Raw genomic sequence first — 16,511 nt, 5'->3', positions numbered from 1 at the left:
TCTTGATAAGTTTTAACTCATGGAGAGATGTTTTCCCCAGTATAAACCAGCTTCTTCCTCTGCACACGGGCTCGTGGCTCTCCTGCAGAAGCATCCAGCCTCTTAAAACAAGGTCTTCTCTTATTTATTTCCGTGGGACTAAGTAAGGAAAAACATCTTTTAGGTTCCCTCTGGTTTAGTTATCTCTTCTCATAGGGTTTTAATGAATGACAGAGCATCCCATGGCACTTAGACATCCCATGCAGGTGGTTTAGAAATAAAACATTGGTGATTGCTCCCTTACAACTCATCTGAGGGTGCTTGTAATGGTCAGGAAGCACCGAAATCTGAGAGTTTGTATGGGAAGAGTGGAAATAATGACGAGTTCCTAGGTCTGTTGCCTAACCCTTCTCACTGAACATGTCCTAAAGAACAAACGCGCTGTGAATCTCATCCTGCTTTTCCTCTAACATGTTGTCGTCTGTGAGAATCCAGCAAAGTTACTGCATGAGCAGTAAAAAGAAAAAGAAAATTGCTGATCTGCAACAAGGGAAAGCAAGCCAAGAAGTTTTTACAAAAGGATTGTTCATTGCAACTTGAGTTTTACTCCACTAAGGAATGATACTTGTGAAATCCCAATGAAGAGAATAGAAGTTGGCTCGGGCTGTGGCAGCAAAGGTCAAGATCTCTGGGACCAGAGAGAGAAAGAGGGAGGAAAAAATAAATAAAACAAGCAGGACTGTGAGCTTTCAGCTTGTATTTGGGGGATTCGACTTGAAGGTGATGTTTAGGGCTCTACTTTCTCGTCCCAAGGCTGCCGTGCGTAATTCTGCATCAATACTTAGAGCTCAAGGCTGGAGCCCACCAGTAGCTCCAAAAGAAGTTCAATATCATCTTCTAGACCTCAAACCAATGGTCTTGGGGGTTACTACTTGATCCTGTACCTGCCAGAGGGCTCCTTGAGGAGTTCAGCTGCTCTTCTCTCCGGTCTCCAGTGGGACCTGGGCATGAGCCCAAAAATTCAGGTCTGAGAGGGATATTAAACATGTTTAGGCAGTTGCCAAGCAATTTTTGACATAGCTGCCCACATTTCTATTTTAGGCACTGGTATCTTTCCTGGATCTTAATAACTATTATCATCAAAATTTTAAGCGAATGACAGCAAAGAGGAAAACTGTGCAAGAGAAGCGAAGGCTCCTGAGAGCAGAAATTGGATTCAAGAAGCAGTTGACTGTAAAAGGGATACCAGCTCTTTCTGACCCTACAACAAAGCAGGGTCACTAGAGGTCTGAAAGCCTACAAGTGTCCAAGACTGCTAGTGTCCCTCCCCGAGCTCTGAAGTCCTCTTCAGCTCCCCCAGCTCTTCTGACCCCAAAAACGAGCCACATTGACTGAGCTTTGCCATTGTAGGTATGCCTCTGAGTGTCATTTCTCCTGCCAGAGGATTCCAGCTCACCCCACATGAGTGGGGTTTCAGCAGCCGGGCCGGGACGTGGATGTGCTCTGTAGGATGGGAGGAGGGATGGAGTTACGGCCCTTCTCCGGAGGCACTCAAAGTATTGCCAAGTGCACATGAACTATTTGCTTTTTTATGGACTCCTGAATGGGAGCAATTCCCCCAAATAACCCCAAAACTGGCAGTCGGGAGAGCAGCAGCAAAATCGTTCCAAGCAGTTGTTGTTGCTCGTGTTTATGAAAAAGTCTGAGCTACTGAACCCATTTTTTATGGGAGCAGGAGGGCATTCTCAGAGAAACAGTGCTTTTGGAAATATATTGAAGTGTTTATGTGGAACTCATGGTAACAGAAAATATGCTGTTCCTCTGCCAGCCCTCCTTGCTTTCTTCTTTTTTTTTTTTTTTTTTTCAGAGAAAGGACGCTGTTAGTTGTAAAAGACCAACTTCAGAAGAAATACAATTTAATGTCTCATTTTAATGGGACGTAAAGTGGTTCTAGAGCCTCTCTGCTACTTAGCAAAATCAGAATTTAGGAAAAGATTGAAAACCTAATGCCAATTTTCTCCAGATGACTGCTTGTTGGAAGGGATCAGGGAAGATTACGAAATGCTTTGTATGCGCTGCAAATATCGAGACCTTAAGCATGTTACAACGCCTGTCGGAAACATGAGATGGAATGAAAAGGGAAAGCCGGGGGAAGAAAATACAAAATATTTCAAATGTTAACATTTAAAGCTGGAATTGCATGTGATCAAAGGCGTGCGGGTGCCGTGCCGTGCGCACAATAGCCGGGGAGTTTATTTTGTGCTACGGCACGCGCTCTGTTGAAAGTAAAAAGATGCTATTTGGTGCTGAAGGTGTTCAGCAGTAACCTCCTGCTCGACCTTTGCATTTTGGCCATGATTATCGCTTGGTTTTCTTCCGATTTTGCTGGAGTTCAAGGTGAAGGCACAGATAAACTGGAGGGATTCTCTCCTCAAAACCTTCCTTCGCCACTGGGATTTGGTCCAACGGAGACCCGTGGTGGCTGATGTTCAGGAGGAGGACTGCTGGTGCTTGTAGGAGTTTATTAAGATTTTCAGCTCTTTTGTTTTAAGAACTAATTCAAGCTGAGTGTGATGTAGTTAATGTGCCATAATTTGCATGCAGAGAGAAATTGGAGCACTTTAAGAGACAGTCTGCATAACAAAAGGTGACCCGCTATTGTTCCTTGAACAATGGCAAGGGATTGTTTGGGGTTGGCATTTGAGGACTTCTGTGTTTCTTCACCCACCACAATCTGGTGTTAAGGCACACTTTGCATTTCAAATGATCTCTATTTAGAGCTAAAACTATTGCAAACTTCTACAGTTACCAGCTTAAATGAATTAAATATCAGTTTCAAGGACCAGGTATTTCAACACTTTGATTGTCATTATTTGTGTCAACACTTATATTGTCATTATTCGTCAAATATTGTCATTATGTGTTTGTGCCCAGCCAGGCCAGACCCGTGGGCTCCTGTCCGTGGGGCTGCTCTGGGTGTCTTCCCTCACCTGCATGAACATTGTCACCTTGTTCTGGTGTTATTTTCCGTGGGTTTGGCCTCCCTTTCATCTCTGTCTGTCTAAGTTTTGAGGGTCATGCTGCATAAGGGGGCTGAGAGCAGCACGGGAGCGGAGATCTCACTCGGTCCTTTCCTTCCCGTGCAGTGCAAGTGCCAGGGCCGGTGGAAAACCTGCGGGCTGTGTCCACTTCACCTACCTCCATCCTCGTCTCCTGGGATCCCCCTGCCTACGCCAACGGCCCCGTGCAAGGCTACAGGCTCTTCTGTACGGAGACAGCGACGGGAAGGGAGCAGGTGAGTGGGAAGGGGGGAACAGTTTCTGGGCTGCAGAAACTGTTTCATGCTGGTGAAAGCCCTCTTCTATTTGCTCTGCAATTGCAACAAAATGTTAAATCCTGTTTAAAGACCCATTAGAATTCCCCCTTTACATTGTGCTAAGCCATCAAGATGTTGGTAGCAGGTTGTACGTGTGATCGTTGTAGAACACGTGGGTTTAGTTGCTTCGTGTAACTTCTTCCAGGTTTATTGTAGGAGGGTAAAATAATGCAAATCCAGCCTAGAAATGGCACATCCTCTCACCAGACTGATAGCTGCTCATGGTAAAAATTCCTGTTGCGGATGCATGTCTGTAACAAACTATTCTGCTAGATTTTGCCATTTATTCCATCTTAAATAAGGGTTTAGCTTCTCAAAGAGCAGCATATCGGTCCCCAAACTGCTCACCCCTGTTCGCGTTGCTCCTGGTGACCTCTTGCTGTCTGTGTGTGCTCAGAACGTGGAGGTGGAAGGGCTCTCCTACCGGCTCGAGGGGCTGAAGAAGTTCACTGAGTACACCCTGCGCTTCCTGGCCTACAACCGCTACGGCCCCGGCGTCTCCACCGAGGATGTCACCGTCACCACGCTTTCGGATGGTAAGTGGAGAAGGAAAGACCCAACGGGTTGCTGGGTTGAGGTCGTGATGCTTTTTTTCTCTACGTTGAGGAAGAAACAGTAATGAAGCAATTTGGTTATTCAGCGTGCCGGACGGAAACCAGAGATTCATAACCTGCCTGCAGTGCTCTGAGCTAATGCTCATCTCCAGGGATAATTGGTTCACTTCATTATACCTACATCTAATAATGAGGATGCTGCACAGCTCTATTTTCTCTCTAACTCAAGCATAGGTGTGGATATTTCCTGTAGCTATTTCATTGCAATGGCATTGGAGGACACAACTGCCTGCCTTTTCCTTGCATGTTATGTGGTGGGGCAGCAGATGTGCCCGTGCTTCACCCTCTGCTCGGTCACAGCAGCTTCCCTGCTATCCTCCCCAGGCTCCCAGGACACACAGGGGAGGTACATCAAGTTGGGTTTTGCATTAGGAAGCACTTAGTTGTGTTGGCCAACACAAGAGTTTACACCTACCTTACTCCTGGTGAAGACACTGAGTCTGATTCGTAGACCTAGCCAAAGCAGGAGTTACAAAGTCACTTATATCAAAGTCACTTTGGCCACAAAGGTGTAAAAACCTAAAAAGGACAAAAAAAATAATAATAAAATTCAGTGGGGTGGGTGCATGCAAAGCCCAAGAAGGATCTCCATCAGGCTGACTTTTCCAAATAGATATTTTTGCTGCCAGGCAGTTCTCTCTGGTTTTAAGAGGAAATACAGCCCTTACGGTTAAAAGAGAATAGCTGATACTTGCTGGGGGAAGGAGGAATAAATGAAGGGGAGAAGAGAGCCCGGAAAGCAGAAGAGAGAGCAGAGACGGGAGGGTGCCGGTGCTTCAGGAACAGTTCCCCACTGAGCCCCACAGCCAGAGGGATTTTTCTCCATGCCAACGCTTTGTTTAAAGATGATCCAAGAGGTGTCAACCGAGCTTTTGTGGTGAAATTTATAAATGGTTTTCGTTCTGATAACAATTCTGACAACTTATTTTTCCCCCGTGCTGCTAAAGGAAGGTAGGGGAGTTCCAGTTGGCTTGCCCTGGGGTTGGATCACTAACTCAAGGTCATCTTTGTGGAAAAATGTTTATATTTACCACTTTCTACCTAATTTTATTACGAATGCCGTATCTCTCCCTGGTTATCCTACCCAAACCAGCTGAAAAATTTAGTCTGAGGTTAGGAGTGGCGATTTTCTGTCTGTCTGGAGAACTCCTTTGCTTCTGAACGCTTCTCCACAGCTGAGCAGCTGAAAAAATCAATATGAGTTTCTGGGCAGCAGGAGCAGAAGCTATATAAACCCTGGAGAAAAACAGCAGATGAGAGGGATATCGTGCTCTGGAGAAGCTCCTGCATTTCTTTGAGGTGGCTGCAGCACAGTCCCCAGGCCACGCAGGTGACAAGGTGTAGGGGAAACCCCCAAGACAATGCTATTTTAATCTGCCTTACTCCAGGCTCTGTCTTCAGTGGGATCCATCCACGAGCCCCCAGCTCGTTTGGCACCGTTATTTTATATTTGACACCTCTGCACTATTTTTTCAAGTGCTGCTTCTGTCTCCCCGGTTAATTCAGTTTCCCCTGTTAATACGGGCTGGATCTTGGCAGAATAAATTACTTCACACTTATAATTATAAAAACAAAAGGAAAACAAGTGAAAAATGAATATTTTGCATAATGTATGCAGATTTAATTCACGCCGTGAAGTGTAGAACTGCGGCCCTGTACTCCACTTTGGTTTTAAATGTCATCATAAGTGAGAAAGGGAAAAGATTGTTATTCATGAGGCTGGAAATTATCCTCCGCAAGTGTTTCAAACGCTTCACCTGTCTGCGAACAAAAATCACTGCTAAAGAGGAGGCTCTTTCTGGGCTCTTTCTCTACCAATAACTCATCCTCGATATCCAGATGACATTTGAAACCTGGGGTATCCCAGGGTAATTGCAATTAAGCGAGAATCTGTTAATTCTGGTTTTGTTTTAAAGCTTTTCCCACAAAACAAACCCCCTTCTCAGGAGTGGATGTGCAGAAAGGGGGGAAAAAAAGGGTTTGTAGCAGGTATAAAAGAAGAGAAAATGCCTCCAGGATTTCTTTTCATCCTTCTTACTGTGGTAGTCCCAGCATCTCATTGTACAGAAGGAGACGAGGGAATGGAGAGCACAAGTCCAAACCTTCCTGCAATTCCTTCTTTTATGGTTCAAAAAAAAAAAAAAAAAAAAAAGACCTTTCCCAGGGTTAAGGCCTTTTCTGCCCCATAAAACAGCAAGAAATAACTTGTGTGCAGCTATCAACCTACAGAGAGGAGAGGAGAAGCCATTAATCCATCCTGGTTTATTGGTGAGCGATAAAAGGAGGAGAAAGCCCGCAGTTCCCCATATCCACATCACTTTCTAAAACAGTGTTAGTTTCTGCTCCCCACTCACTGGTAGAGAAGTCTTTGGGATTGGGTTGCTTCCTTTCATCTTGTAAAAGGACCAGAATCGTTTTTAAGCCTTCTTTCCTCTTGGGAAAGCGAGTGTGCTTGCTCAAGTTATTTTTTCCATCCCAGTCCTTGGCTGTACAGCGTATGATACGGTCTGTAGCTTCACCACAAGAAAAAAAAAGCCCGTGCCGTTGGATCCTGCACATCTGTACGCAGACATTTCCTCTGAAGCTCTGGGATGTAATCTATTATCTGAGAAAAAAACCCCAGTCAAAGGAACTGAGTGTGGCAACCCCGCTGCAGGAGCTATGGACCCCAGACAGGATTCACCAGATCAAGGAGCAGACTGTATCTTCAGTGCTGCTGAGTTTTCTGTTTAAAATACAGCTCCGATAAGGTTTGGCCGAGCCGTGTGCCATCTCAGAAACGCTCCGAGCTATCGTGCTCGTGAATTTATCAAAATGCATTTAATTCCGGCAATTGGCAGCCGGTCTTCTTTCATGCTTCCCGAGTACTTGGTTTAAACAAAATTTATAGCCCATCTTCCTGGAGGGGTTCTGGATGGATGCCCCAAGCCCATCATGATCAGGAGGCATTCGGACAATGCCCTCATCAATTTTGGCTGGCCCTAAAATGACCGCTCACCAAGTCCACCCATGGACTTGATGAGCTTTGAAGGGCTCTTCCAACTGAACCATTCTTTTTCTTCTTATTATTATTATTTCTACCAGTTAGAAGTACCAAAACTCAGTGCTTTGCATATAAATGTTCTTCCCATCACCAGCAGTGAGGCTCATCTCACCCAGCTTCGTGCCAAGACGAAGGGGCTGAATTTATCCCTGGATGCATCCGTCTCTGCTCATTGCGTATCGATGAAATGAGTTCTGCTCTAATTTCTCGGCATCATCAAGCTGGGAATCATCCACAAAAGTTTTACCAGGTGCATCCGATTGCTTTATTCGATCAAGAAGGAAAAGCAGAGGACGTAATTGTAATCTCTCCAGCGCTTGGTTTGCCAGGGGAATTGGCTGATGGTTGTGCAACCCCAGACATTAAATCGGGGTCTCCCATTTAGTAAAGCAGAAAACTCAGAGTGGAAAACAAGGAATGAAGACGCCCGGCATTGCCGTGGAAGGGATTGAGTTTGATGCTGGGTCAGGGCTGGATTTATTTCTCTTATTGATCAAAGATCTGGCAGGAAAGATAAAGCGTGCATCAATTATGTACGAGTGCAACAAAAGTGGGTAATACGACAAGTGTTCGCCAAAGAGAAATAATCAGAAAAATAAAGACAAACAAAAAATGGAAAAGGAAAAATGAAGATAAGTTTATCTGGTAGGAGAATAATGCGTAGCGGCCATAAAACATAAAAGTCATCAACGAAGAGGAAAGGTGGCTCAGCCACCCTTTGCTATGCCATCACAGCTGCTCACTTTGCTGTACCATTGCCCCCAGACAATGAATTTTCAGGCTATTGTGATTCAAATGCATATTTTTTTTTTTAAATTTTTATGCTCCACGGAGCCTTCCTAAATCCAACGGTATCAGAGCGGGACTTTGCTGGCAGCAGGACCCTCCTGGTTAGCTGTTGTTGCTTTTCCTCTTATTTCCCATTATTTTGTTATTGGCCCTGGCAAATGACTTAGCTCTGGCTGACTCAAATCCTTCCTGCAGGATCAATCCTGTGCACTGAGGATGCTTCAAGGTGGTCCCCATCGTGCCCTCGGTATAATACGTTGGCTTTCACCCATTCATTCTCTCCTCAGTCCCAGAAGTTTTGGCCAAAGCAAGTTACAAAATGAGTCATGTCCACGTTTTGCTTGGTGCTAAAGGTGCCACTCTCCTCCATTTTTCACTGAAGATGAACATTATGTCCCCTTTCTACATGGCTTCTAGCTCACAGGTCTATTAAATTATTAAATTATTCCCTATTAAATTATTCCCTACAACCAGAAGTCTTTCTCCCATTCAGGTAGCTGTCGACAATAAACCAAACACTTCTTAACGCCGTTTAAATAAACAAAATTAATTCATTCGATCTCTGAGATGCTTCAGGTCTGAGATCATTGGTGTAGATCTTTGCTGAACCAATTTAAACACGGGCAGCTGAAACAATAATTTTGCCCGAGTGCTCTTGTTAACGTCACATAAAAATGGTTTAAAGAGCACAGCTTTGGCTTGATGTATTCATAACTGTACACTGAAAAATCATTTTCTCTCATTTGCCCTAATGCATCAGGCTGCCAACTCTTCTTAAATTGGGTATTTACCATGGGCCTTTTTCAGTTCTTTTTTTTTTGCAAATTCAGGGCCAACTTAGGCAGGCAATATTTCTCTAGAAGGGAAATAAAGCTTGAGGTGCATGTCAGGGAGCTGATGCATCACAACTAAGAACATATTTGTAAAGCTCTTGGCTCCTCAGCAGTTGAATTAATATTGGCCATCTGCTGGAGGAATGAATATACATTTGAACTGGTCTTGTACGAGCAGATTGGAAAGAGATATATGCAGAGTGGAAAACAGGAAGAAATTTGTCAGGAAGTACTTGGTTGCGGATGACCTGAATGGCTGTTTTGTCACATTGCAGCCTTAATGGAAAACGCTGCTTTTTAAGTAATATCTGGAGAAAAAATGCCCTTTTTCCCTCCTAGCATCCTTCTACAAGCAAGGTAGCAGTGAGAGGGGCGTCCGGTCAGTCTGCGTGTGATGCGTCCTCAAAATGCACTTACCTTGATGAATAAATACCAGAAAAAATTCTGCCCTGCTCCTACCCTTTTTCGACCGAGATGCTAACAAAGAAATGAATTCAAGTAGTCGGTGTCACTGCAGGGAACCCGCTGAATGGCTGTTTAAAGGGTTTGCTAATAGGTCTATCACAAACGAGAAGGAATGAGCAGATGCAGTTGGTTTTTTCTCTCCCTAGGGGACCTCTGAAGTGCCACCTGGATGATGTGCATGCTTGTGAGCAGATTATAAACCACATGGAAAAAAACACGCTCCTTTCTGTCCGACGGGAGAAATATTGGGTGTAGCTTGTTGGGATTTGGCTATTGATGGCACCTTGTCCCACTTCTCTGTTTCTCTTCCCTTTCAGTGCCCAGTGCGATGCCCCAGAACGTCTCCTTGGAAGTGGTCAACTCCAGGGTAAGTCTGCCCGTGCTCAGCATCTCGTGGCCGGTGATCCTGCGTGCAGGTGTCCCTGCTTTTGGTAGGCTCTGCATCTCCACCATCTGCATCTCATCCCTCCTCTGAGGCTGAATTTGATTTTGGGAGGCGTTCCGCTTTTCCTTTCCACAGGCCCAAATGTCACCTATGCTCCAAAACTTCTTAATTAGGAAAAAAAAGCCCTACTACAGCATCAGTCCAGCAGAGGTGGGTGGTAGTCGATGAATGAGATTAGCCTGGGGTGCTGTCAATGCTAAGAATCAAGGAGGAATTTGCTCCTCTGTGGCTTTTTGGGTGTTATTCTGGTGTACTTGGAGCTGTGTTACTGAGCATGATTAAGGAATGTGGTTCTCTGAGTAAAAGTGTGTCTACCAAAAGGTTTTCTGTTCCCCCTGGGCAATCCCTCCTTGGGATTGCCATTGCAACTTGTCCTGTGTCACTGTAAAGGGCAAAAAAGGTCAGGGTGGCCATACCTGAAAGGATCAAAATACCGTTTTTGCGATCTTAAGGAGTTCTGCGAGGATTTATTTTTGCTTTCTTGCATGCTTACCTGTGTGCATTGACTCGCACAAAAGCGTCTCGGGTGAAATCTCATTAGAAGAAAAACTCCGTGTTGTTTTTTTAAAACATTTCCGTGCCATATTTCAGCATTGGCATGAGGAGACAGAAACAAAGGCAAGAAAAAACTCGTATATTACTAACTGAAAATCAGTGAATCGTAGCAAAACCGTGAACAAAACCATGTATTCTGATCTCTTGGAGGTTCATGTGAGAAAAAGATAAAAGGCAATCAGGTGCTGTGGTATTTTCCTATGCAAAATGGAGCTGTGTGTGACCAGTAATGTGAATAATTTTATAAAACAGCTTTGTCTAATGTATAAATAGGATTCAAAAAGTGAATTTTGATCCTGCTGCAGAGCCATGGCACCTCGGAGCTTTCCTGCTGTGCAGGTCCTGCACGGATTCTCCTGTCCTGTAACAAGTTTACCAGTGCTGTAGGTTTTCCCTATGTGGGGACACCAACTGGGTCATTCTCAACCCAACTCCTTCTTTCTCCATGTCATATTCAACAATGTGAGACTTCATGGCATTTAAGGGAAGTGGGGAGAAGCATCAAAAATGTATTGGTGAGCTCCTCAGGTGGACACACCACATATTCCCATGCACGTGGGAATGAAAAGCCTCATTTCCTTTCAAGATCTCATTAAAATAAGCCCTGAAACACCCCAAAAATGTTCGAAAGAGAAGCAGTGATTTTTTTTCAGAGAGGCTTCAGCAACAGGAGTGCCACTTCAACGGAGGAGAGAACAGCAGAAGCTGTTCCCTGATTGCAGATTAACGTCTGTAATAGATGTAACTGTGGCATGATTAAACAGAAAAATCTCTGGGAATAACGAGAAGCAGAGCTGGTCCTGAGGGAAAGGAGGGGTGGGGAAGAAATATCTTACTGATGGGGTTATACGCACCACGTGCAGGTAGGTCTGTTGTCGTCTTGCTTATTCCGATGAGCACATCTCAATTTTCTTCGGAAGCGTTCATTTGTTTCATTTCAATGCCGTAATTCCCTTCTTAGAAAAACCTGTACCATTTCCATGATGGAGTGGGCTAATATTCTTTCGTAAGATAATATTGTACATAATAGGTGTTAATTGCGCTTCGTGCTTGATGAGTGCTACTTCTGAATGCTTTCGGAGAGATGGGTGAGATTGCTCCTTTTTATTTACTCCTCACATTTACCGGCACTGCAGAAGCTCTTGTTTTGGAGCTCATTTCATTGATTTTCACTGGCTCGTTAGGACATTGCAAAGCTCAAATTTCAGCATGTGAAAGAAAGGTGCAATTCCCACCCATCTGTGTCTTATCAGCACGTCCCCTAGGACGTTATCTTCACCACATCCATTTGCACAGCTGCCCAAAAACAGGAGCCCAAAGCTCACTGACTAGGATAAACCGCAATTTAAGAAACATTTATGGGATCTCCGATCCGTCGGGACCACTGAGTACCTGTCAGGCTGATCTTTTTCTTCCCTGCTTGCTTTCATGACATCAAACCTTCTGGATCTTTATTTATTTATTTCAAAATTCCCTCTGCTGCAGTTACTTTCGTCTTACAAGCAGTGCCCAAAGGGCATTGTCGTCTTGGCGCATCTTGTTCCAAAGCTTCGTGTTTACTTTTTCCTTCCTTACTCTCAAGGTAAAATGTCACCGAGCAGTTGATCATGGTTAGTGACCTTTTAGGCTGAGCGTTTCCATTTTGAAGCACTTTGAACAAAAATAGAAAATAAGACACGGGTTACGATGCTGCATGGGATGGGGCACGGATGCTCCCACCTTGGGATGTATTATAGGGTTATTTGCACTTACAGGTAGAGTTATTTTGTACAGGTGGGGTAAAAGAGTCTACTGTGAGCCTCTGCTCCAAAATTCATCCTCTGCTCAGGAGATCTATGGCTTTCCAAAGCACCCACTGTTGATGGAGAGTATCAGTTTTAAAAGCTCGCAGGCTGGCAGCTGTGTAAAAAGGTGTTTGAAGGGTGTATCGTGGATCTTTACTGGAAAGAAAAAGTGATGTGGAATTGTTCTGCGCTCTCCTGGACCGCATCCTGCAGGTAGGGACGATGTAGGGAAGTGCCCATACCCACATACCACATAAAATCCTTGTAAGATGGGAATAGAGTTGAAATATCTACATCTAGGCAACCAGAAACAGCAAATATAGCAGAAATGAGCTAAGCTCACTAAATCTCAAGGAATAAAAAGTTTTCTTTCAAGCAGAACCATCTTCAAAGATCGTGCCCCGAAATGCTATTTCCCTTTTTTTTTTTTTTTAATGTGACTCCTAACAAGGCGAAGTACGCAGTTTCTCACCTTTGTAAAAGGTTGTGATAACCCAGCCTCCTGTTGCACTTCTGCAGTCTTTGTCTTGCCCGTCTTCTTGTTTTTCTTCTCTTGGCAGCCCTTGCTGAGAATTAATTCAATTAAACGCTTAAAAAGCACGGACTGATGCAATCAAAACAAATAACCAGCCGTCATGGTTTGCTAACCGGGTTTGAGCCGTGCACAGAAGAGACCCAAGACTTTGCTTTGGTCGTTTGCAGAATTGTTTAAATTTTTATCTCCGGTTTAATAAGATTTCTGTCTCGCTGCTATTTTTCTTTGGTGCTGGCAGATCTATTAATTTAATAACATGACGGAGACGGCCAAGCAAATGGAAGATGCTCGACGTGAATTACTATTACCGTGATTATTGCTTAATATTGATGGGGCTCTGGGACTGGAGACCTCAGTCAGATCAGAATTGATAACGGTGAGGACTGGGACAGAAATACAGTTCCCTGCCTAAAAGAGATTTCACTGTAAATCGCAACGCAGACGTGGCTGAGACAATTAAGAGGAGAATTTGATCTGAGAAACCGGCGAAAGGCACGGGGGCTCGTAATCACCGCTGGCTGGTTATTAGAAATAACCACTGCTGGCCTCTTGGTAGCAAGCGACCAAGAGTTATTTCAGGAAGAAATCCTCTTTCAAAGCTTTCTACATGATTCCCGATTTTCTTTTCCTATGAATTAATTATGTGTAGCGTCCAGTTTGGCCAAAAGAAAGAGCAGTGATGGGAAGGATACGCACGTAGGTGTGCATATGTCTGTTGCCATTAAATTCTGGGCGTGAACCTGATTCAACATGAAAGCTGAAAATGCCCTTTTTTGCCCTCTCTTTTTACTAACGTGTGGCTTGTTCCTAAGAAGAGACTCATTTCTAGTTTATTTCGTTTGAAAATAGCCTTCTTTGCTAAGGAGAAGGACGCGTCCAACGCTTAATAGAGTTTTGTCAAAGAAATACCTGCACCTATAGCTTCTCCTTCTAGAAAAAACACGGAGCACATTGCTCAAAAACAATGGGACAATTACCAAACCTTCGTCAGCAGAGGTCAAAGAAGGGGACCGTTTTCACAGCAGGCGGCTGGAAAACAAAAAAGTCCAGGACTTGCAGTTTCAAGCTAAACAAATTGCCAACCTTTTTGTCTTCTAAAAGAAAACCTTTCTGTAAAAAAAAAAAACGTGTTAAAGAGGACAAGTGTGATCCCAAAGCACTGCTTGAAGTCGCTATTTTGCGCCGTGTTTCATTTCGTTGACAAAGCGGGCCCACGGAGCAGCGGTGGAGGGAGAGTGCAGGTGAGGACATCACAAAAAGTGCCCAGAAAGTCACCTTTAAAACACTATTTTATACAAAACTCCCGTCAATTATCCTGTAGAAGAGGCTTTGTATGGAAACCTGGCGTGAAGATTAGGAGAATGCTAACAAATCTCTTTTTTCTATCGTTTCATGGGTGCGCATCTTTGTCTTTATAAATAAAAAGTTCATTGTCGTCATGCCCTGTAATGTTTGCTACCCAACATCTCTGACGTTTATGAGGTTTTTGGAAGTGCCATAAATAAACTGGGGGAAGAAGATTCTTCATTGTCTTCATCACTGGCTTGCGGTAGGAAAAGAGAGGCTTTTGTTTCAAATTTAACAAAGGAGAATTTGGCTTAAGCGAGTGCTAGCCGTGGGTTGTACCCTTGAATACCACATTTGCAGCTCTTTCCTATTATCCTTAGCTCGTTACGCTGAATAATTGTGTTGTTTAACATTCACCGAGCAAAACTCTTCCCTGCTTCTTGCCTCATGTGGTCAATTATTCCTAGCAAAATCTTTGTAATACGCAACACCTTGAACTCTCTGCAGCTACGGCGAGCGTCTCTTGCTGTCAAAAGGGGTAGGCTGGCGGGTAGCAGGACCTCCGCCCCGAACAAATCATTTAATTTCACACTGCTTAAGCACCTCGCAACCGTGGCTTCTGGAGATGCTGCATATTCATGGCCACTTGGACCCGCTCAGGGCTGCAGGGTGGTGTTGAAGTTGGACAAAAATGGGGACAAAAATTGCCTGATTTTAGAGTAAATCTGGCTGTGGGGTTGCGGAGGGATGTCCAGGGGGCTGCGGTGCTGGACCCCGATGGCTGAGCTGGATTCGTGGCTGAGCCTGATGTTGTGAGGAGCCCAGACAAGGGCACAATGCGGTCAGCATCCCATCAGCGAGCTCCGTTTTTAATCGTCTTCAAACTCGTTAACATTTTGTAATGGAGAACGGCGCCTAAGGTGCTGAGTGCCACTAAATGTCCTAATAGATGGATCCTTCTGGGCTACCTGTACTTTTTCTATCAGACTGATTTTTTTTATGCAATTTTTCTGTCCCTTTTCTTAATAATTTTATGCAAAAGACTTAGACAATCGAAGTTAGGCATCCGACTGCCTGCTCTATAGGCGCTCTTGTATGGGATGCTTTACGTTAACCTGGGACCTAAAGAAAACAAACCTCGTGTCTGAACTTTTCCATCACCTACACAAAGGTTTGCTGCTCAGATGGAATCTTAAATGATGTTGAATGGTCCCCAAATTAACGTCATCACCAAACTATCAGCTCTTCAGCAACCTGTGGCACAAAGCTTTCATCATTTTAGGGTAAGATGTTACTCGTTCCTCTCCTCCTCACTCCAATTTTGATCCCCAAATTGTTTTCTGCTGCTGCGGAGGAGGATGCAGACTGGAAGACACTTGCCTTGGGATGCTCCGTGACACACCGGAGCCAGATGCTGCCACTGGAAAAAAAAAATATACTTTTTTCTTTCCTTAGCATCTGGGTCTGAAGGCTGCTTTGCGCTGCAGACAAGCGGTGCACAGCCCCGGAGATCAACCATTCTGTCAGGCTGCATTTAGCTTAGCTGCTTAAAATTGCTCTGCTGCTAAACGTACATTAAAATGTGCCATAAATGCATCCAAAGCTTCGCAGGAATTGTTGCTGAGCTGTACATCACGGCGGTGCAGCGCCGCGGGCTCCCTGAAGGATGAGGATGGATTGGGCCCTTTATGACGAAGCAATAGCAAGCAAGGATGTTTCTTTTAAGGCTGGACAGACTGTTTCAAGTAGGTGCCATCTATCCTGCTTAGAGCCTTTCATCATCATATGTCAGACATTTAGCTGGCACGGGAGGCATTTTTCTCCCAAATGAGCATGGTAATTATACATTTTCTCGCCAGTTAAGCTTAAATCTACCTAAGAAAGCAGCAGGGTGTGCAAGGTGCTGGCAAGGGGACGTTGCTGTCCCAAGTCCTGCTGGGATGCTGAGCATCTTTCCCGGGTATCGACTCGCTGAGAGCACTGCTACCAAAATACGAACAAAATTGCTAATTGAGGCACTTCTGCATACCGAAACTGTCCTTCTGATGGTGGTTTTGGGGGAAAATCAAGGTGATAGAGCTAAGCCAGACAGTCAAACAAACTGCCATCCCCCAAACCTCTCCTTCCAGCAGGGATGATGGCTGAATCGATGAGTATAAAAAAATCAGGAGAAGCTTTCCTCTGCTAACTCTATCGCACTGCCTGGTGACGTTTCTGTACAGCAAGGCTGAAGAGCCAGCAGGGTGGTTAAGCTGGATTTTAACATGATATTTGCCAAGTGTGAAAAACGTGGTAATTTCTGTAATTAGCTAATGTTTGTAAAGCACCGTGGAGGCTGGAACTCTTCAGATATATGTAAATGTTATGGCAGCAGGGAAAGATGAGCTGCGTATACTGGAAAGTGAGATTGGAGGAAAGATAAAATTGTTTTTTCTTCTCTTGCCAGATGGAGCAACGTAGGGTAAAATAGCGTTGTTTCTGAAACTATGATGAACGTTCAGAGAATTTATCCAAGTTGGGAAAGTAAATATGAATGATGTCCAGGAGCATCTCGTGTCGGAATCGATACTGAGTGGTTTAGAAGAAGCAAAGGTAAAATCAAAGTGACTGTCGCCACTATTTAGTGAAGTGTCCTCTAGAAACAATGCTAGTAACCTTTAAAGATACTACTTAAGGAGAAGACCGTCAAGCAAGAGATCTTTAACCTTTAAATGTATTACTTATTAGGGAAGGATAGAAACAAGCTCTGAGCTTAACCTTTAAGAGCAGAAAAGTTTCTGATGGCTCATGGATCGATACTTTCTCT

The 16,511-nt window shown here is 44.3% G+C and overlaps 1 protein-coding gene across 1 annotated transcript in view; it reads left to right on the top strand.

The window, feature by feature from the left end:
* The window catches only part of LOC309889411 (netrin receptor DCC-like), a gene marked incomplete at both ends in the record, with an annotated part of 358,394 nt that overhangs the window by 244,767 nt on the left and 97,116 nt on the right, over positions 1-16,511 (top strand). The window contains 3 exons of the mRNA XM_082782226.1: positions 3,126-3,274; positions 3,753-3,891; positions 9,417-9,466. Coding sequence (XP_082638352.1) covers positions 3,126-3,274; positions 3,753-3,891; positions 9,417-9,466 — 338 coding nt within the window. The remainder of the gene's footprint in view (positions 1-3,125; positions 3,275-3,752; positions 3,892-9,416; positions 9,467-16,511) is intronic.

This window comes from Aythya marila (assembly GCF_965140915.1).
Source record: "Aythya marila genome assembly, chromosome: W".
NCBI classification, from domain to species: Eukaryota; Metazoa; Chordata; class Aves; order Anseriformes; family Anatidae; genus Aythya; species Aythya marila.
This window is presented reverse-complemented; position numbering and strand designations above follow the sequence as displayed.